Here is a 22,251-nt window from a genome sequence, read left to right as displayed (position 1 = left end):
AAATGAATGTAGCTGTCTTGCACGAACGAAACACTGAAAGTGTGTACGAGTTGTGTATGAGTTATTCGCTATGTGAAAAAAAATCTGGCAAGTACAAAATAAACATTTGCAAATATAAATGTCCACATACTCTAAACACTTTCTTAGAATTGTACAGATTTATCGTTTTGACTCATTTAATTTGATTTCTTTCTTTAGAAATCCCAAATGCAATTTACTGCATCATCATCACTATCTCATGTTAAATTGTGCGATTAAAATGTTGGCCTTTTGCTAGTGCAAGGAAAAGGACGACCAGACACAAAGATCATGACATGGCACACAGACTAAACAGCTTGCACTGCCACCAGCAAGACTTTCTTTAATAGTGATGGTTAAAGTGAAAAGTGTAACACTGCCACCATCACTTTGAATAAAGAAAATAAACATGGTGGGACAATGAAAAGATAAAACAAAGCACTTTTTTTCCACCTTCCCTTCCTTCTACACAAACTTGTAAAAGCAACTTGAGAACTCAGTTCACAACGCCAGAGCGATCCACAAAACTAAAAATAAAACAAAATAAAAGTACTGTTTTCCAGGTAGGCCACATGACAGCACAACATGGTCAAATGGTTCAGGGGTAACCTTTTTCCCAACACAACACATTTACATAATCCTTCCTGGCAGAAAATATAGCAAATCAACTGAATATGATGGAAAATATCACTCGATAAAAAGTCAACAAATAAATAAATGTATGAATAATACAATTAGTTCAGCTGAACACCTGCTGCTCTGCCATGATCAGAACCTTGTAAACACACCATTCAAATATGTTCTAATGACAAAAAAAGCACCCTTCTGCAAACATTATGCTAGCTACATCGATCAAAGTATGGATGGAAACCAAACATCAACACTTGGCACTTAAGAACTGAAATCGAATAAACAAAGAAAACATTCCTCAGCAGGTTCATTTACATTGTGTAAACAACTAAATGCCAACTCTAGGGCATGATAATGGACAATCAGTTTGGTTGGTGTTTGGCAAACCAAGACTGTGTCACTATTATGAAATGACATACACCATGTTCGGTGTTGTTTGTCGATTAGCTGCAAAATGATTATGTCTTCTGAATACTGATTAGAAATCATACTGTAAAATAGAAAATTAGGCATATTGATCGAGAGGAGAGAGAGAGGGGGGAAAACAGACGACTTTGGAGCTTGATGCTTTTAGATCCCAGGATTGCAAAGTATGTGGTTTCTGTATCTCAAAAAAGAGAAACTGCAAGGCACTGTAAAATCTGCAAATAACGGTAACGACTGGTTACCTCGACATCATTAAATCCAGTGAATAATATGGCCTAGCAGGTTCTAATTTGGTCCAGAGGGAGAGGAAAGGTGTCTGCAGTAAACGGGAGAACGTTGATGTGGCATTTTGGCAGTGCCAGGTCGAATCTGTAGCTGTAGTTTATTTTTGGATAAAACTACATCTGCTTCATCCACTTACTGATAATCCTGGAGAATCCACTATTCCAGTATTATGAGAGTAAATAGTATTGGAATATCTGAGGAACACGGCAAAAGTTCAATACCACTATTTTAGAAGAAATGTACATTGTCTGAACCGAACTTAAACATTACAGAACAATCACTGTTTTAAGTAAATGGTGATACCAAAACATGAATTATTTTACATTCATGTATCTCTCACAGGGCTTTACTTTACAGGTGAGTTTCTAATTCACATCAGAACTGAAAACACATCTTCTGCCTTATTACAGACCATCATAAAAGTAAACTAGTTTTTAAATTGAAAGTCTGGGTGTCAGTTCGCTCTAGAAATAAACATGGCTCGGGGGGGGGGGGAGTTTGATACTGTACACCAAAAGAAGACTGACATGAATACATAATGGCTCTTCAGTTGACATTTGGCTAACAAACTGTGTGGTGGTCCTTTCTCCCCCTGCAAACAGATCACACTGTCTAATGGCTAAATCCCAAAACTCAACTACAACAAAAAAATCCTATTGTACACAATCCCCCTCAAAATAATAGTTCTCATAATAGAACCAAAAAAAGGACCCAAACACACATTTGCATGGAGGGGTTCTGTGCACTGTGGGTCTGTGTGTGATACATTAGAGTGCAAAAAATGTCAGGGGCTGGTAAACTCAGAAAAAAAAAAAAAAAAAAACTGGAGCAGAGAGCTTCCCCAAAACAAAGGAAGAGGCAAAGTTCTGTCTGACAAAACACTGTGGCTGTCAGAGTCACTTTTTGAGGGGCTGGTACACTGAGGCATTGGGGTCCAGGGAGGAGGGACTATTGTCCATGAACTTAGAGGAGTAGTGCGGGGTGACGGGGCTGAGGTTGCTGCCATCTGACGAGTAGGACAGGCTGGGCATCACTGCCATCACCTCTGCTATCTTCTGCTTCAGCTCTGCGATCTCCTGCTCCCTCTGGTGGATCTGGCCTGGATGAGATGGAGGAACCAAAACATGTTCGTTTCACAGGGTTAAGTTCCGAAATACACTTGCAAAATGAATACCTGACAGCTATCCTGTCCTATAGATAACCATGACAGTGAAGTCCAAGGTCATTCGATAATTCACTTAACCGAAAAAGTTACCTAGCCTGACCCCACAGATGTTAAATACTACCATTATATTGTCTGTGACGAGTCAGTCACGAGTTTGTTTTCATGAAATGCTAAGTGCATTGAGCATGCAAACCACCCCTGCATTAATTTTCTTTTTTTTTTTTTTTTTTTAACTTCAGCTTCCACTGCTTCTACAGCTGCTGTACATCCCTCACTGAGGAGCAAAAGGAACAATCAGTGAGAACAGGGTTAAATAATTTTACAGAGCAGTGACATAACATGGGGTGACAACATCCAACTTTCAGCTCAGCAGAATCTCTGTGGTTTAGATTAGACAGACAATAATCAAAATTTCTATCTCTTAATACTTTGCTTATCTAGTAATTGGTTCTTAAAAGAAATTATGAATTGTGTTATTAATATGATTAGGAAGTTCAATTTCTAAATGTTATGTTTTAGTCATACAAAACCGTTGAGTAAGTTAAGTAAAATATATATATTTTTTAAACAAACAGCCACGATATGCAACCTAAGCTAACGTGAGATTCTAAATCAAATGCTACAGTTAGCCACGCTCTGCCCAGCACTTCATTAATATAATATAATAATTAGAAATAACTGCTTGCTGAAAATGGTGAGCATCACTGAAAATATTTCAGAAGTGAATATCATTGAACAGGTTGTTTGATGAGTGTGAGTCATTAGATTCTGACGGCACATCTACACATTGAGATTATTTTTGGAGCATATTTCTTCAACAAAAGTAACATAGTGTAGCTTTAAACAGATTTGACAAGGAATATGAAATAATTTTAGCATGATAATTGGATATGGATTCCATGAGGTACTTTTAATCCCTGCCCCTACTCTATTTTTTTATGTTAAATCAGGAAATACACTGGTATGATAAATAACCTTTGTAACAAATGCATTCCATTTGTGCATGATAAAATGGCCCACTTAGTGGAACTGAACCACTGGCGGTCAGTTTCACCTAAATTTCTGTATTGTAAAAGGCTTCCCACTAAGTTTTTTATGCAACGTTTAATATGATAATTAATAAAATTAATAATATTGATAATAAATAATTGCCATTATTCTCTTTCCTGGTAATATGCATACTGGCTCACCATACCTGTCACTCCCATTGTGGTTATCAGTTTGACATAAACAGTCAGGTATACTGTATGTTCCCACATTTAACTGAGGGAGGAAATCACATATGGTTTTATTATTACAATTTCATATTTTCACAGTTTTAGACTGTAGATAGATAAAGCAAACAAACAATGAGACATATGGAAAAAAAATCTCAGTCACAGGAGCAAATGTACTGAATTGGAAACACTTGATCCCATGAGGCTATAGCATGGTAAACAGCCAAGAATAGATGTATTACTGTATATCTCAGGAAATCTATGAAATAGTTAAAAACACTATTTACTCTAGGGTTTGTGGTGCGGTAATCGCCTTCACTTTCTATTTCTATGTGACCCACCTATTTCAAGAAAGAGAAATCCTGTAATTATGTTTAGGCATTAGGTTACATTACATGTTCGGAAAATGTTTCACAGAGGGATTAGATGGCTATGTTTAGGTGTGGTTTGAGTCATTACTACTCTGGTTCAATGGGACAATTTCATAACATGGCGAGTGTATCGCTGCATCTCTGCAGTCAGCATCTACCTTGTGCTATCTCTAGCTGCCTCTTGGCATCCCCCAGGGCAGAAAAGAGGTCCAGTTTGATTCTGGTCTCGGCACTCAGGCTATTCTCCAGGTGCTGGGTCTTCTCCTGCATGGCTGACAGTGCTGACATTAACACCTCTGTGTCCTTCTCATTCTCTTTATACTTCCGCAACTCCTATTTGCAACAGGTGGGGAAAAAAGTTATTAACAGAGAGTTATTAAACTAAATCAAAGTTCTTTTACATCTATAGTACAAACTGTAATGGCATACTTTTATAACACATTTAATTCCATAGCATTTCATTGATGCTTCACTCTTAACTAACCTAGTGAGTGTGACAAGCATGCTGTTAATGCTATTCAGCCTCACCTGACACTTGCCCTCCAGATCCCTAATCTGCTCCTCTTTCAGTTTCATGTCCATGCTGAGCTTCTTACACTCTGTCTCCAGCTCTCTGATACGTCCTCGCAGAGAATCAGTGGACTCTACTCTGTTGGACAGAAGAACAGGATGTTTAAAGCAAAATACATAAACAAACAACAAATCTCTTACTTCATTTGCTGACACGCTGATTTTCTTTGTCCCATTTTCAATTGTGTGTAAAGTCAAATTCCTAGTAAATATCTAATGAGTACCTGGTGGCAGCAGCTAAAGCTACTGCTCTAGCAGCAGTGGCCTCCTCCATCTTCTTCCTCTTCCTCTCTTCAGCCAGCTGTTTCTCAGCCAGGGCCCGAGCCTCTTGCTCAGCCTTTAGCCTCTTCTCAAGCTGGGAGATGGTCTGCTTATCCTTCTGCTTGGCCTGGACAGCACTGTGGAGCCTAGGTGTGAGAAACAAAAGAGAGCATAAAATAAATTCCTGCATTTTTATTTCATTTAACATTTAAAGCTGGTTGTTGTTGTTGTCATATTACTTTGTTGTTTTCAAAATCTTCCTCTAGTGCCACCAGCTGGTCAAAGTTTTTGACACAATCTGTGAAATGTCTTTACATCTACTCAATGAATTGGTAAAAAGCTTCGCAGATACAACTATACAGCCCAGGCAATGTATCCTAAGGACTTTGCTTTATTACACTGCAAGATTTTTATTTGATACACAACTATCAGAGCTGGTAATTTGACTGTACAATTTTGATTTAGTTCCGCTGTTACAAAAACAATAGGTCACCAGCAGTAGTCATAAATAACTAGAGAGGTCACAGTTTCTGATTTGCTGCTGTTCTTTTTTTAAATGCCTCCATATAAAATCAGTGAAGTACCCCTTTAACCAATCATCTAAACAGTTCTCAATCAACAGTTGCCAAGCTAACATGACTCACTGACTACTGTGTTGTATTTGACATGTAACATAGACCATCATATGGCTATGCACTATAAACAGACTATATATGCACCCACTTGTTCTGCAATAGCTCGTTGTCCTGGCGCAGCTGGCCTAGTTCAGAGCGAAGGCTGCGGTCCTGGCTGCTCAGAGAGGAAAGCTGCCCGCGCAGCTCAGACTCCAACTGCCTGTTGGCCTGAAGATCTGCCTTCAGGCGCTTTACATCCTGCTCCAGCCTTTCACAAAAGAAGATGAGAGGGCAACCATAAAACCAATTGGAAACCTTATGAAACTACAACAACATGACAGTGTTGCATTCAATACATTGTACAATTACTTCACTAAGAATGAAGAACAACAGCTGGTAGAGTTAGCATAGTTGTCCCAGCTAGTATCCTTCAATTAATGTCATTTATGCAAAACTCAAAGCAAGATGAAGTACAACAAAACACTGTTGGCTGCAACAACTATATGCTCCAACAACAACAACAGCCTATACAGTTGCAAGAAGCATGTTTGAAACAGTGTAACAGCATGTGTTGTACCGTATTAGTGCATCCGGCTTTCCCAGCTGGTTGTTGGGGATGCAGTTCTCCACAGGATCTTTCTGACTCCTCCCCGCCCCCTTCTGCTTCTTTTCAGTCTTATTGGTGGAGGAACCCGGCGGCACGCTGCCATTTGTAGAACTGTGATTCCGTGGAGATGAGTTGGAAATGTTTCCGCCCCCTGCACTGACATTTTTGTAGTTCTTCCCCATCGCCCCAGCTTCTTCTTTCGAAGTAGATTGTGTGTTAGTATCTGCGTGTGTGTTTTCTCCTGCTAGGTCGTTATTCAGTCTCTTTGCCCCGGTGTAGTTCTCAATGTACTCTGTCTCCTGAAGTTTGGAGTCCAGTGCATGTATAATACTGTTGTTATTGATTCCAATTGTGTTTTGTTTTTTACCTTCGCGTTCTTTTACAGTACTGTCCTTCCCTTTTTCCTGGTATTCCAGTTCCGGTAATGGGACTGAAGTACTTTTCTTTCCAGGAGGTGCTCCGTTTTGGGATATTACTGAGGGTTCTAGCTCTGATACCCCTTTAGCTAAAGCAGCTAGAATGAAGCAAATGTAGGAAGCATTAGAAGACATTTTAAAACATACTAGACAAAATTAACCAAATTCCAAAGCAAGCTGGAAACATATTTGAAACAAAGATTAAATGAAGGCTTTGGTGACTGAAAACAGCTTTTTAAGATCACAGCATGTCAGCAGGCTGGTAGAGGAACACTTTCCTGCTTTCCACTAGTTGCACATTAGTTAGGAGAAACTAATGCTTTACACCTAATGTGTTCGAGTCCATCAACATAAAATTAACCTGCATTTATCTATCTATCCATCACTGTACACTGTACTTTTTGTCTCAACCAGTTTATTACAATGTATGACATAATAAAGACACTTGTAATCTCAATTAACTGTCTCATAATAAGATATTCCTTTGTCTCTTTTTGAGAGGATAAACGCACATGGTAAAATAAATTGCAGCACCGACTGCAGTCTGATTTCCACATGTAGGCCCATATAGCACTAATGACGCAGGACGAAAGTGATCAAAGCTGTCTAATCAGTGACTCACTTGTCAGCCTGAATGACATCACGGTCTTGACAGCTCTTGATTCATGCAAAAAAACCCAGTGTGAACACATAACAGAACAGAGCTAAAAGGCCATAGAGTAGGTCAGTTCATAAACCATATGAACTGAACTACAGTCACAGAAGCACCTTTTCAATTAATTACAGTATTTTAAAAAACTGAGTTAACATATTTTACTATAATATTTGGTTTGCTATAACACTTCATGTGTATAAAGACATCCAATAAAAACCTGCAATTTACAGCTGTTCAAAATCTACAGTGCCCCTTCCTCTGACCATTCAACAGTCCTTGGTGCTTGGGCTGATCACTGCCAATACACAAATTTTTATAGACTGTAAATTATTTTCTTGGCCCCCTGGACAACCTTGAAGTCAGAAGCAGAAACTGAACACCACTACATAGCGCTTCCACTCATCTTTTATCTCTGTTCAATTTTTGTGCATGCTATGTTACTCTGTTATGTCCAATGTTTTCAAGTGTATTGTCTAATAGTATTATACAAGTAGTAATAATCCCTGTTTTTTCTGTGTTTTTGTGTCTGTGTGTCCTACCATCTTCGGCCTCCCGTTCTTGTCTCTGCAGCATCTGTTGCTCTGGCGGCAAAGCCTGCTGTAGAAGCTGCATGTAGAATTCGTTCTCCTTTTGCACTTCTTTTTGTTTCCTCAGTCGCATTTTGTAGCTGACGTAGCTCTTAAAGCCGAAACCCAGTGTTACCACTGGATAGCCGATGCTGGGAGGTGGTGAGAAACACTGAGAACTTGTACCATTTATCACGAGTAACACAAAAAGCAAAATTACACAGGCCATAAAAAAAAAAAACACATGACAATAAATGATGTTTACCAGTGAGCAGCAAAGGGTCGACACAGGTCCACATGAAAGTTCTTCAGGTCTTTGAACCGTATGGCAGCTTCGATGTACACAAAGAGAATCCACAATGATACAGTGGGTAGACAGACTCCTCTCTCTGTGTAAAAGTAAGACAGAAACTCTTGGGTCTAGCACTGAACAAACTTGCCGACTATGAATTTCTTATGAGGAGCCTCTGATAACAATAAAATAAGAATTTGTCGAAAAACCTAGACTAACCTGTGTGCCAGACATACTGGACCCATACGTATGTGCTGGCAGCAAAAAACAGCCATTGTACTGGGATGAAGAGGAGGCAGATGATGTCTGATGTAAACGCCACACATACAAAGAAGACAGAGAACGCCTATGTATAGGAGAAAAAGAGAGAGAGAAAATTAAATATGACTTAACAGCTGTGCATTGATACAGTCGTGTGAGTGTGTTTGTGGAAAATTCAGTAATATAGAGGCCTCTGCAAACACACATGGCTCAGTTACACATTATTGTGTAGAGCACAATCTACAAACTTCATGTTCCCTGTTTTCCATTCGCCACTAACATGATTATGCATGTTTGCCAAGTATGAGACTCTATATTCCACTGTTTATTTGGCAAATGAATCAGGGAGACACATAACATTTCATCTTTGTTGTTTATTTATCCAAATGTACTCCACATAACCTAGATAATGACAAGTTAATGTCAGGTGCAAAGGGAAGTCTGGATCATGCACACAAGCTCTTACCAGTCCCTGATATCTGAAGGAGTCGTAGACACTTCGAATGAAAAGCCAAAATGGCCAGAGGTACTCAAACCTGAACTCCAGCACAAAGTCAGCCAGCAGAACTAACACCCACACCACCAGGAACTTCAGGTACAGGAACGTACTGCGGGAGGAGACAAGACAGAGATGAAAACATGGACGAACAAGTTACATAGAGAGACAGGAGCAGGTGACAAAAAGCAGCTACCAAACAGGACTTAATGTGGATTTAGATGGTATCATGGCAAATCATTGGGTTTATACAACAGTCCTGTGTTTATGATAATATTTGCAGTGTAACTTACAGACAATGTTACCTCAAGTTCACACAAGATTTCATGATAAATGCTAGTTCAGCAAAAGTGTGAGTTTTTTTTCTGTTAACAAAAAAAAAAAACTGATGTACATTATATGATCTGAGACAGAGAGTGAGGTTGAGAGAGTATGTATAGAGAAGCATGTCTGGACATGTTACTTAAAGCACAGCTGGTTTCTTTTTTTTTTTTCTTTTCTTTTGGCTTGACATCAGTCAATCAATAGGAAAAGATCTGACTATTGAATCCCCTCAAATAATCCGTGCGCCTTCACGGTCCTGTCAGATCTGACCATCCACAGTAACAATGGGTACGCGTTTAAATGTGGACCTCTGGCAGACAAAGCACAGGTGAGACCCCGCCGTCAGCGTCACCCCGGACTTCAAAACGAGCGCCTCTGACATTGCTGCTGTCATCTCCAGCTCGCACATAGCTTTTATTATTTTTCTCTCGTGCTATTTCTATAATAACTCCACTGAGCGGAATGTGTTACATTTCATTTTGAATGCCCACAGAGTCCCTCTCCTACTCGTCATTTGAATTTAGTTAGCCAGAATTAGATTTTGACTACCTAGCTAGGGACATCATGTATGAAATGCAACACAACTAACGTTAGGCCTATAATTGTGACAATATGCGGGCATTTTTTTATTTAGCTGCCGATGTAACGTTAGCTTAAAACCAAATCGAGTGAGATATGAATGTGGCAGAAGCTGGCAGCCCTGTCTTAACAAATGCAGAGAGGCGCCATTGTTATACAATAACGTCCCTCCAGCCCCTTTTTGTACCTGCTATATATACCCTCGGTGATTCGGTTCCGTTTTAACGGCCGTCGGAGTTTGCTGCAGTCCGCATTGCGCCGCTTCATCCTCCCCCTGTTGATTCACCTGTGATATCGGTCTGGTAACTGGAACTGGAAATGTCATTCGGTCATCCTAATATTCACACTTCTTCAATTATCCACCATTGTTGTTGTTTTATGCACATGAAACAAAGAAATAAATAAAAACAGTCCTCGGAAGGCCCTCCCCCTTTCACGACACGCAGCGTCGCACTGGGAACGTCTGACGTCACGCCGTCGACATACAGGCGTGTGAAACATGGCTGCCCCCTTCAAGGCGAGACGTTTTTCTCAGTTTTAAATAATTTATTTTTACTTCTGGATGGTAAGTGTTATAACAACGAGTTACGGTAACCTTGTCTTTTGTTATCTGCCGCTGTTTGTTACTCTAATCTCACTGTTACGAGAAACAAGCCAATTTGCACATGGCTAACTTAAACGTTTCCATGCTTACTTAACCACGTTTGTTTTTGCAGTCTTGGTCAAGCTTTTAACAACATTTTTCTCTCTCTGCACAAATGCATTTCATCTCAGGTATTTTCATTTCCGAGATCACATCATAAAAGCTCTCTTGATTTCGTTGAAAAGTGTACAAATGCATTTTAGGGGCATTTTGTTGGATACAATTCACCAAGTCCCATATTTCAAGTAATGAAAAACAAGTTTCAAATGCTAGTGTTTTTTCAGACAAAGTTGGTTTATTTTTAAACAGATGATGTACGCTGAAGACGAGATGGAGGAAGGGGTTCCACTGGCTCAGGATAAAGAGGAAGAGGAGGTGGAGGAGGAAGAGGAAGAGATTGATGATGATGATGATGAAGATGAAGAGGAGGAGGATGGAAGTGAGGAAGAAGAGGATGATGGGGATGATGGGGATGTCAAACAAAAAGAAGAAATGCCACAGGCCTCAGGTAAAACTGAGAAAACTATTTCATTACCTGTTCCACCTGAAGACAAAAAGCAGACTGATGTCCTGAACCTCAACAACGAGGTGGTTAAGATGAGGAAGGAGGTGAAGAGGGTGAGGGCTTTGATCATCAGGAAGCTGACGCGTCAGATTGGTGCCCTGAAGAAGAAGAAGGGGAAAGATGCAGAACTTGAGAGGAATCAGAGGAGAGCTGCCCGACTGCTGGAGGAGATCCATGAAATGAAGGTCCTCCTACCAGACCTGGTAAGATTCATAAGTGCTTCTGTTTACTCATTATTTTTGAAAAATTATTCCACAATATTTTTGGGGCACATTCGAAACTGAAAACAATTTATTTATTTTACACCATTTTGTGGAAGTGGGGACACACTTAGTGAAATGTCTAATTGAAAAAAAAATTATTCTCTCATTGCCAGGTGACCAAGACAGCCTTACAGAAGAATCTCAACTTTGAACAGGTGTGTAAAAACCCCAAGTCCTCTATTTCTGACCGGGCCATAGCGCGCATTGCTACCCACCCTCAGTTCAACAAAAAGATTGAGAACATCAAAGCTGCTGTGAAAGCCTTCAAAGAGGAGCGGCTGAAGGCTGGAAAGCCAGGAGGGAAAGAAAAGGTGCAAAATCAAGCTGGAAAGGTGAACCTACAGTCACTAGACAGAAGGGGAGGAAGAAAGGGTGGGAAAGATGAAGAGGAAAGTACAGAAGAGCAAAAGGAAGAGACAGACAACAAGGATGGAGATGGTATCCTTAAAAGCGCTAAAGCTGCAACTGTTGCTAAACCTCAAAGAGAAAGAGTGAAAGCAGCTCATTCTGCTGACGTTGCCAGTGTTCAAAAGAAAGACATCCCAGAGTCTGAGAAAAGTAGTCAAGAAAAGGATGTTGTAAAAGACAAACCTCAAAGTAAAGATGAAGAAAAGAAACTCAATTTGAAGCCTGCACCTGCAGTGCCCCAGAAGAGAAAAGATGATGAAGAGAGTGATTTAGAGTTGTCTGATGATGAAGAGAAAGAGTACTTTGATGACAGCACAGAGGAACGTTTTCACAAGCAGTCCTCCCAGTCGGAGGAGAGCGATGACGATAACGACTTCTTTGTGGGAAAAGTGAGCAAATTCAAGAAGAAGAAAAAACAGAGAAGCATAACAGGGGAGGACAAGACGCATGAGGTGAAAAAGGACTCGACAGACAGGGTCCAGAGTGAACTTGATGAGCTGGAGGCCAGACTGAAGTCTAAAGCAACTTCGCTGCAGTCTGTTTTCTGTTCTACCCTATCTGGGTCTAAGCACAGTAGAGGTAGAGGTGCAGGCAGAGGGAGAGAAGCTGAGAAATTTAGGGGTCAAGGGAACCAAAAGGGTGGTCTAAATAGAGATTTTAGTAAACAATCCAAGTTCCAAAAGCACATCAAGCCTGAAGGTAGTCATCCTAAGTCAGAGGAGAAAGGCTTTGCCCCTGTTGGCAGAGGTAGGGGGCGAGGCAGAGGTGATGTTTTGAAGCACAGGGGTGGAGGTGTGTTTTCCCATCAGGCACCACAGCAGGCGCTGCACCCATCCTGGGAGGCCAGTAAGAAAAGGAAAGAACAGCAAGGACAGATCATGGCCTTCCAGGGCAAGAAGATCAAGTTTGATGATGATGACTGAATTAGCTTTTTGTTTGCTTGTAGATGTCAAATGCAGATGTGTGGTTTGTTACCTGACACACTAGTAAAATGTAAAGCTTGTCACTTGTGTTCTGTGATAGTATTTTAAAAGGCTTTAAACTGTTGTATCATTATTTTAACTGGAGGAGGACAACAATCTGACATTTATGTATAAAACTTTAAGTTGTATCATTTTCTGAAGAACTAATGTGTAAGGACGTGATTTATAGATTAAAGTGGTTAGTTGAGTTTTTTTTTTTTATTTTTAAAAATTTTTTGTTTAAATATAAATGAAATTGTATTATTGTCATGACAGTTATTATGTTTACTGTATACATTCTGTGATAATTGGTGATTATGAATATCCACATAAGACTTTAAACCAGATTACCTTTTCTTGTGTTAAAACATTATCAATATCAAACTTTGTTGGTTTATATATATTTTTGGAGAAGGTTGACGTATTATAAAAGATATATAAAATGTTACTTGAATTATAAAAAGAGGAATGCAGCACCAAAGTGAAAAGAATCCTCCTTATTGCAGAGCTCTAAAGCCATTGGACAGCTGTGGCTACGTCACACAGGCTGGTGACCAATAGGAGTTTTCATGCAAATCTGGTTTAAAACTCTCCCGGGAAATCCGAGTTTCGCGCGCATGGTAATATGTTGGTCTGTTTCAGTCGCGCATCTCTTTCACAACATAATTTGTGTCTCCGTTAGGAATTGGGATCGTTTCAATCATACGGTGGTTTTGGTGTTTGATACGTCATATATTGTACAAAACACAGCTGGGACTAGCCCACTCGTACGGGACGATGATGATAAAAGGAGCTTCCACGGACCTAGAGAGCTCTATGGATCGAAATAACGCGTGGCTTTCAGAGATCAAGTCGACCATGCTGCCCACGGTCCTTCATCCTGCATGAGCAAGACCGTGTCTGTGAGAGTCCCGTTCTCCAACGCTACTGAAGGTCACAAGCACATTGCTCCTCGGGACAGGACATAAATCTAAGCTCATACGAGTCCAGGTATGATCAATTAACCAGATAAGTCACTTGTGTTTAAAGATAACCCTAACTTAACGAAGGGGATGGATATGGAATGGGGACAGTATCTCAACTGCTCCTATTTTATTAAGTTAATGTTAGCATAACTGCTTACAGATAAGCAGTAGGTCTCTTCTATTAGCTACAACGTTTGCCTTTGCCACTTTAGCTGCACAAAACAGCTGGATAATGTTATTTCATGTTGCCGAACATGTCCACCTTCATTCCTTGTGGAGTGCTTTGTATGATCTATATTTTGTGGTTGTCGAATTAGCCAAACATCAGCACACAACTCGAAAGGGAACTTTAGCCAGATGTGTCAGGTACTTAAAGTTTACGCAGGACCATATCGGAAGCGTTACCTTTTTCTTCACAATAAAAGCGATTTTAAAGAAATCAGTGGAACACGCAAATTATTGTAGTTGAATGGCAACTTAAGATGCATACAAATTGTTGAAAAATAAACAAATCGAGATGAGTACAATAAATACACAGCGATCACTTGATGTATAGCTCAGATACCGTACAGCAAACGTGTTCACTTTGCGAAATGAAACGTTTTAATTGTATGCTTTTAGTTTGAAGGTGAATGTGCGAAGGTTCGGCTACATGTGTGTGTTTCCGGTATGTTTGCGCGTGTTTTACCTTGTGCCAAGGCATCATACCGCGCCTCGTCGGGACATAATTTCGCACACTTTGGTCTACGACTGCAACTCGCCCTTTAACAGTCGAATTTCTGTGCGGATACATAGGTAAGGAGGTGATTGTAAACTCATATTGACCAAAACAAACTACTGTGGAGGCCTTGGGTGAGCATGGGAGGGGGATGGGGAGATGTTGCTCCAACTAGCTAAACACAGTGGAGAGGGAAGCTAGCCTCCTTCCCAACCAGCAGATAATGACAAGCATACAATTTATCAGAAACCTAACCTAATATTTAATGTAAAATACTTTGTTTCTAATCACTCACGGCTTCTGTTATAAGTTAATACAATGAATTCATGATAAGTTTGTGTGTTACTGCCCAAAATGGCTGCCCTTGTTTACTGCTGGGTTTGGTAATAATTGGAAAATATAATTTAAATTGCATACTATCCTATGCACATATTGTATATGTGCATACTGATTCCCAACAGCTTACACATATTTCTTTTCCCCAGGCAAAGGAAAGGCTGGAGCTGGAAGGCGGAGACCCCCAGGAGCTTCAGGATGGTGGCAGGACCACCAAAACCAAAAAGCCCATGGCCTCTGGTACACACTCAGGAGGAAAGAGTAAGACTTGTATTTTTGACTCAGTGCTGAGCAAGAGTGTGTGTGGACTTATGCACAAATTTTTATAAAGATTGTTCACAGATTCTTAACCTTCTCAAATATCTGCCCGTTTTCCCAGCTCCTGCCCCCAGTCCCATAGCACGCAAGTCCCTGTTTGAGAAGTCACGCTGTGACACCTCGCTGGGTATACTGACACAGAGGTTTGCAGAACTCCTAAAGTGCTCTGCTAATGGTGTGTTGGATCTAAACGAAGTTTCCCAGCAGCTCAATGCCCCAAAGAGGCGCGTCTACGATGTCACCAACGTCCTGGAAGGCATCCAGCTCATCAAAAAGAAGTCGAAAAACTGCATTGAATGGTTGTAAGTATCAGCGAGTGTATTAGGTCATGTGTGTATTTTAAAATGTATCTTATCATACACAATATATGCATATTAGGGGTGGCTGGGCTAGGGGTGGCTGTGGCTCAATAGTTAGAGCAGTTGACTGCCAATCACAGGATTGGTGGTTCGATTCCCGGCTGCCATGTCACATGCCAAAGTGTCCTTGGGCAAGATTGTAAAGAATGTAAAGCTCTTTGAGTATCAGCTAGGTAGAAAAGCGCTATATAAGTGCAGACCATTTACCATATTGGGCTGTTTTTTGTTTAGCATTATTCAATATTATTCTCAAATGTAACACATTTAGACTAACTAAAGAGTTAATTTGTAAATTGTGTTATTCTATGTTTAGGAAACAAAGTTTGATTCTAATTTGTCTTGACATTTGTTGTAGTGTTAACCCTGTATTTTGGTGTGCACAGGGGCGGTAAACTGAAGGTACAGGTGTGTCAAGATCTGCAGGATCTCATTGAGGAGGAGAGGAAACTGGATGAGCTCATCCAGAGCTGTACACAACAGGTTCGCCACATGTGTGAAGACCGTCACTGCCAGAGATATCCTTTGTCTGGAAATTCATCCTGGCTTCATTTTGCTCTATGTTGTTGGAAATCAGTATTTTATTTCCTGCTAGAATGGTGGGAATAGTAGAAGTAAAAGCTGTCATTGGTTCTAAAGGGAAATCCACACAGACCATATGGTGCTTGATATGTTTATTGATCTTTTTTTATGGCTGTTATTCATTAGCTAACAGCGCGTTACATATGGAAATGTATCAATAACACACCTGACATCAGTACATATTGTTGTCTGTTAGTTTATTTTAATCTTCTCTTGCACATCTCATCTCTCCCATACCCATGTAATCTCATAGATATTCTGCTATGTGATTTCATCTTCTGAACTCACATACTCACATCAGCCTATCATAACTTCATATTTCTTCTCATTTAGGAGGCTGGAATTAAAGAATATTTGCTGATTTCCCCTCACTTTCCTTTAATTAACCAGTTGTCTAGCTCTACAGGGACTTCATTTTCTCTTTTAGCATTCCGGCTTAATTTTAGGCATTTTAAAGATTTAATATTAACATATTTATTATTATTATTAATTAAAAATGAATTTAAAGATTTTTTACACCAGATCTGCTTTAGTATTTTCTTTGACTTGACTGTTGGATAACATTTGCCTATCTGACATATGAAGATGTCCAAAAAATTCCCAGTTTGAAAGAACAGACTGTGATTGTGATCAAAGCCCCTGCAGAGACAATACTGGAGGTCCCACATCCAGAGGAGGTACATTACTCAACATTCATAAGTTAACAGGATCTGGTTTTTGGTAATTAAAACTTAAACTTGTAACTTCAGTTAAACAAGTGCTTCTGCAGCATTTGCTTAAACATCATATTCTTTATTTGCTGTTAACTCATATTCAGATCATTAAGTGAATAAAACACTGTCTACTTTCTCAATCCCCAGAGCCTCCAAGTCTACCTCAGCAGTACTCAGGGGCCCATCGAGGTGTTCCTCTGCTCAGATGAGCCCATCCCTATGGAAACCACAGGTGCCTCTGTTGGTGGTGGTAGCCATTTCTGGTCGTCCACCCCTTTGAATGACTCTGCCCCCCTTTTGCCTTACACATCCTTTGTCAACGTGTCTTCCAAAGGTGAGCCTTGCATTTAAGAATCTCTTTTTTTTATTTAAGAAATTTGTTGCCACAAAGAGGGACAAGAGGAATTCCCTCTTTCACATGAGCTTCTCTCATGTGGAATGATTCAATTTAGGTTCGATCCTATTGTTGTTGCCTCAGTTTTGCTTTGGGTTTTCAAACCTTCATCACTTTATATCTCTTTATCCACACTCCCATTATCTTTCCAGATGATGCTAGCCGTACTTCAGGAATCAATAGTATTTCCAATCCGCTCTCCGAGCCGATACAACACTCCTCGGCGGTTACCGTCACCCCTGTCTCACCCATGCCCACTTCTTTCACCTCCCTCCAACCCCCATCTGAAGACCAACAGAGCTTTGTTACCCTTACTCCACCTCTGGCCTTCTCTCTTAATGGAGAGGAATATGTTCTGAACTTAGGTGAGGATGAGGGCATCACTGACCTCTTCAACCTGGATAATTTGCCCTTGGATATGCCCATCCTCTGAACAGCCGTTTTGGAAATGAAATCATTTGGAGGCAATGGATATGTTCACACAAACGGGATACTAAGCGGATATAATAAAACGACAACAAAGAGCAGATTTGAATGTGAGTTTTTTTTTGTGCATTTGACTCTTTGGGACAATGCGACTGGAATTTCCTGACAGTTACGCAAAAAAGGTTATAAAACTCAAACCATTACATTTGAGGGGGGATTGTAACACCCATATACTGCGAAAGCGGTCGATTGAGATCTAATGGCTTCCTCATGCTTTTTGGGATTTGGGCTGATGCAAGTTGCCAGAGCTTTAATCTTTTATGTCTGGATGTCTTTTTTTTTTTTTTTTTTTTTTAAACTGTGCCATCTCAACTCACTATTCTTAACCTGAAAGTCTTAGTCCTGTAGTGATGATCTCTAAAGACATCATGGATCACAGTTCAGATCATGACCACAAAAGAACATTGACAACACTACCTGAAGTGTTAGACACCTGTCAAGTGTATGAGATTTTGATTTTATCTCAGTTGACTAACCAAACTGACTCAAGTCATCGCTGTTGACTTAAATCCTCCTGAAATAAGGTGCATCTGCAGATCGTGCAACAGCGTGATTAGTGATGCTGTGGTTTAATGCTGTTTATGGTTTTGTCCAAGTCTTCCTTACCACCTGTCTAATACAGAGTCACTTTCTACTTCTTATCAGAGGGTTGGTCCCTTATCACTTTGAGCTGATAAACAGATAATGAGGTAAAGGCTTTCTAGTGCCTCTGCTTCTGGGATAAATGTCTGTTCTGCTCTCACCATACCTCAGCTCAGGCTATTAGCAGATACAAAGCTCTGATTGACAAAGAGGCCGTCGATGGGTATCAGATATGTCATAACGGATACCTGATTCATGGAACTGAGGTGTTGGATCGGTGCGTTCCTGTCTACTGTACTAGTCAAATTGCAGCATACTTCAGTCTCTGTTGGGCTTTTGGCTTCACATTTTTCTTAGGGCTCTAGTACATTCTAGTGGAGGTGCAATTTTATAAATAAAAGACAGATTAACTCTACATATTTGTAGTGCTTGGCAGAGTTCAACATTGAGTTTCTGACTTGATAGCACCGCTTTGTCCAATATATCTGAATACTTTTGACTTGAGCTCTCAATTTTCACTGACTGTGATGAAAAATGGCTAACAATGAAACTTGAACAGCTGGTCTTCACCGTTGTAACCAAATTATATGATGACCTACTGAACTAGTCAAAGTATTTTTCTACATATGCACCACTTTTGTGCCTTGTGAAACTTTTTGTACCTAGAAGACTTTGAGGCCTAAATTGCTGTTAGTCAACTCCTCAGTTGTGGTGAAAGTAAGTACTGTATCAAAAAAAAAAAAAAAAAAAAAACTGACATGACCACTGTCCTGGCCTGTGATGCGATATTACTGTTACTAATTCACAGTTCAATAAAGCTTTGATCATTTACGTCAGTTGACCTTTTGAAAATGGTGGTTTTATTGCAGTGTAGTGTTTTATTGCACTGTATCCTTCTTCTACTTCTCTCACTTTGCAGTGTTAAGTACAGATGGCCTCAGATTGTTTTGAGATTTCTTTTTTTTTAGTCACACTTTACGCCTCGTCACCAATTTGAGATACAGATTCTTGCTACATGAAGCTGTTTGTGTTCTTCAAGCTACAACTACTTAAGGAAAAAGAAAAGTTTACATGGATAAAGTTAATAAAATCTGCACTTGGTAAAAAAGTTGATGTAGCCATGTTTTCAGCAGCTCTGAATTTAGTTTGAATTTTCTCACGGTTAGCTGTGTTAGATGTTGTACCACTCCAGACATAACAAATAAAATGCATGTTGATTGTTTGTAAATGTTTTGTTAAATTCCAAATTTAGTGTAGTGTAAATTCCTGTGATTTGTTGAGTAACTAGACATTATATTTGCCTTCATATAGCAATCCAAGAAACATTTTCATTAAGTAAACCAGTGGGATGGATGCTTGTTCCGTGGAAATCGGTAACTGATGCTAGACTTTTTGGAATACAACTTTCCAAATGTATCCAACCACAGTTAAACTATGAAAATAATTCCATCCAAGCCATTTGCTTTGACCAGATATTACAGCTTGTTGCGTCCCAATGTGTGCCAAGACGTAGCAGCTTGAGATTTCCGCTCTCTCCCTCTGGTTGCCATGTTCTGAGTATTTGGTGTCCACAGAAATTTCTACTGTAACTGTAGAATTTATTATTATTTATTAACTTTCCTTTCAATAAGAAGCAGTGCGTAATGTGCTGTGACTGTTACACTGTTACACATGCCTGCAGTGAAACCCAGCTGACTCCAGTGCAGTATATGTGAAGACACTAGGAGGCAGTGTGATCACACAGAATCCTTGACACCCAGTCAAGAGGTTGTGGTGGTATGAAGCGATGTGTTACCCATCTTTTTATGCAATTGGAGTTGTTGTGATCACACCGGGGAATCAACGCATCACCTTGTTATGGTTGGGACACAGTATATTCATTCTTATTTCAGCAAGACAGGCCCATGCTGATGTGGTGGTGTGACAATTTGTGCACTAAAACAACTGCAACAATCAACCCAGCTGATTTTCAGATGTGAATTCTGGCAAATGTCCAGGCCTTACATCTTTGGTAATGAGAAGATGAGATCAACCATCTTAGTGTGGAAATGATCAGAAATAAAAAAAGAAGCTGCATTACAATCTGCCTTCAAACCTTTATTATAACTGAAAGCAGGTGACAGAACTGACGTTGAACCTGGGGGAAGGTAACAAACTCGGGTTTTGATGACACTGACTGTAATGACCCAATACAGATCTTAGAGGCTTCCACATAGATGGAATATAAGATCGGAGACTGGCCTTGTGTCTAGGTTGTCAGACTGGTTGTCTGTAGTGCAGATATGTAAAAAAATATTAGTTTGAGTTTGAGTGAATAAATAAAAATGCAGTACACCAACATTCAGCAGACAGCTGCAAACGATTGTGATGATATTAAAGGTAAATTAGGGCATGTTGACAACAACAAAGGATCAAGGATTCGTTTATTGAAAGTTCTCGTAAGAGTTGTTTCATTGGATTAATTATTCCAATTGGATATTTTGAAATGGTCTAAATGTGCACTTCCTTTTTATGTAAACTCACAGATGTGCCTTTTTCTGTATATACAGACTTTTTATTAAACTTTCTTGTATGTCAATGTGATACACAACCCAGTCGGCTCATTCCCTGCTTCTCTTTGTTTGACTCTCAGCATCTTAGAAAAACACCAGTGCCCTCAACATGATGATGTAATCCGTTAGAAGCCTGCAGTATCCAGACGTGTCCATAGATGGCAGTGTTGTACCTCAAAACCCCAGATGAACTCTGTCAACCCAGTTCCCCACAAACAGTGGCACACTTGCGTTGAGTTCATACAGAGTCACTGGATCACTGCTGCTATTGATTCATGTGTGTTTCTGCGGCGTTCCGTCCTCTCTGTGCCACAAAGTTTCGCACATGAAGGAAAAACAAAGTGAATATTGAACTGGGTCATATTGAATTAGGCCTGACGTCATCCACCCTTCCCCCATCATCCCATCTCAAGGGAGCTCACTTAGAGATCAGTCAATATAGCTGTCAATCAACTGATCAATCGCTCAATGGAGGTTTCACTTTTAGAGTGCTTTTTTCTGTCACCTACAAGTAACCAATGTATAGAAGGAGGTGCTGAACATAACATAAATGGCTGGGTTTAAAGGGGGCAAGGACTAAGTCACCACTGAAGACTTGGTCCCTTGGGGGGTTTAGGAGTGACTCGAAGCCAGTGCGATCCATCTTTAAAGTGCAGGTTCATATTCTCGTCCAGCTGCCCGCGTCCACCCAAAATTTGACACTTGTTTCCACCCTGCACTCTCTTCAGCCAGCCTGTTGTTTTGACTGCTGTAATGCACTCAGGCAAGGAGTGAGAGAGAGAGAGAGAGAGAGAGAGAGGGAGAACAAAAATGAGCGAGGGTTAAAGATGGAGCATGAAAGCATGTTGAGAGAGAGGGAGAGAATGTACTACTGGTCTCCGATTGGCTACCGAGCACACGCCGTCTTTTTGCGTAGGGCCCACCCAGCCAATCGGCTGCCTCTGTAATATTTTGGGTTTATGAATGAAATGAATAGTCAGAGAGCAGGCTAGGAGTAGTTTGATTCATCACCCGTAGCTCATGGTGTGCAGAGTGTACGAAAGAGAAAGGTACGCTTGTTTACTGTGCAGCCTGACTAAGAGGGCCTCTGGATAAATAGGGAGAGATCAAGAGATGACCAGGCAGTACTTGCAAAAAGCACCTGCAAGGGCGTCTATACCTGCCGGTATGAAGAAGAGACTGCAGTCTAAGCAGGAGGGACTTCAGAGAAACGTAGCAGTTTCTTCTGTTGCATTCACAGTGTATAGAAAGCTGTGCAGTAAATCTACTATGAATTTACTCTGCTTCCAGTTCCAGTCTATTAGTTTAATTACTAATGGCAGGTCTTGCTCAGTTGTGCAATATTGCCCTTTAGACAAACAAACAGGACAAAAATCTGGCCATGCCTTTTACTCCACATTGTGAAAGTACAAGGCAACATTACGTTATCAACCATCCTGTCAGCAACCCCATATCAAGAGAAATAAAACAGAAATCAACACTCCACAGTGTTCTTTGGCAGGAGGTGCAGTTTAGTGGAAATCAAGAGTGTACTGCCAAGACAAGCATAGAGGGGTGAGCTACTAATTTATGGTATTGAAAATGAGCGACCCTGTCTGAAATTAAAACTGTGGATACCTTGTTTGCCAATTTTTGTAACTTTCTAAAATCAACAA

The 22,251-nt window shown here is 40.2% G+C and overlaps 3 protein-coding genes across 5 annotated transcripts; 2 read left to right on the top strand and 1 right to left on the bottom strand.

Annotated features, from left to right (window-relative positions):
- Nucleotides 1–166: 166 nt before the first annotated feature.
- On the bottom strand, nucleotides 167–10,165 carry maco1a (macoilin 1a). Its single transcript, XM_026349027.1, has 11 exons — nucleotides 9,941–10,165; nucleotides 8,821–8,962; nucleotides 8,313–8,439; nucleotides 8,067–8,190; nucleotides 7,775–7,953; nucleotides 6,135–6,678; nucleotides 5,667–5,825; nucleotides 4,907–5,089; nucleotides 4,641–4,761; nucleotides 4,271–4,445; nucleotides 167–2,458 (listed from the first exon to the last, which is right to left on the bottom strand). The coding sequence occupies exons 1-11, from the start codon at nucleotides 10,018–10,020 to the stop codon at nucleotides 2,256–2,258; spliced, it is 2,037 nt and encodes a 678-aa protein (XP_026204812.1). The 5' UTR covers nucleotides 10,021–10,165; the 3' UTR covers nucleotides 167–2,255.
- srfbp1 (serum response factor binding protein 1) lies at nucleotides 9,388–12,638 on the top strand. Of its 2 annotated transcripts, none has more exons than XM_026349029.1 (3): nucleotides 9,388–9,502; nucleotides 10,706–11,164; nucleotides 11,338–12,638. In XM_026349029.1, exons 2-3 carry the CDS (start codon nucleotides 10,706–10,708, stop codon nucleotides 12,553–12,555), a joined length of 1,677 nt encoding a protein of 558 aa, XP_026204814.1. In that variant the 5' UTR covers nucleotides 9,388–9,502; the 3' UTR covers nucleotides 12,556–12,638. The 2 variants fall into 2 exon arrangements, with proteins under 2 accessions (XP_026204814.1, XP_026204813.1); XM_026349028.1 differs by lacking the exon at nucleotides 9,388–9,502 and adding an exon at nucleotides 10,232–10,318.
- Nucleotides 12,639–13,215: 577 nt separating this feature from the next.
- On the top strand, nucleotides 13,216–17,723 carry e2f3 (E2F transcription factor 3). 2 transcript variants are annotated; one of them, XM_026350286.1, is made up of 7 exons: nucleotides 13,216–13,584; nucleotides 14,763–14,874; nucleotides 14,993–15,233; nucleotides 15,674–15,805; nucleotides 16,432–16,546; nucleotides 16,730–16,916; nucleotides 17,129–17,723. In XM_026350286.1, the coding sequence occupies exons 2-7, from the start codon at nucleotides 14,844–14,846 to the stop codon at nucleotides 17,407–17,409; spliced, it is 987 nt and encodes a 328-aa protein (XP_026206071.1). In that variant the 5' UTR covers nucleotides 13,216–13,584; nucleotides 14,763–14,843; the 3' UTR covers nucleotides 17,410–17,723. The 2 variants fall into 2 exon arrangements, with proteins under 2 accessions (XP_026206071.1, XP_026206070.1); XM_026350285.1 differs by lacking the exon at nucleotides 13,216–13,584 and adding an exon at nucleotides 14,228–14,354.
- Nucleotides 17,724–22,251: the final 4,528 nt, after the last annotated feature.

Source organism: Anabas testudineus, chromosome 11 (assembly GCF_900324465.2).
Source record: "Anabas testudineus chromosome 11, fAnaTes1.2, whole genome shotgun sequence".
NCBI lineage: Eukaryota > Metazoa > Chordata > Actinopteri > Anabantiformes > Anabantidae > Anabas > Anabas testudineus.
This window is presented reverse-complemented; position numbering and strand designations above follow the sequence as displayed.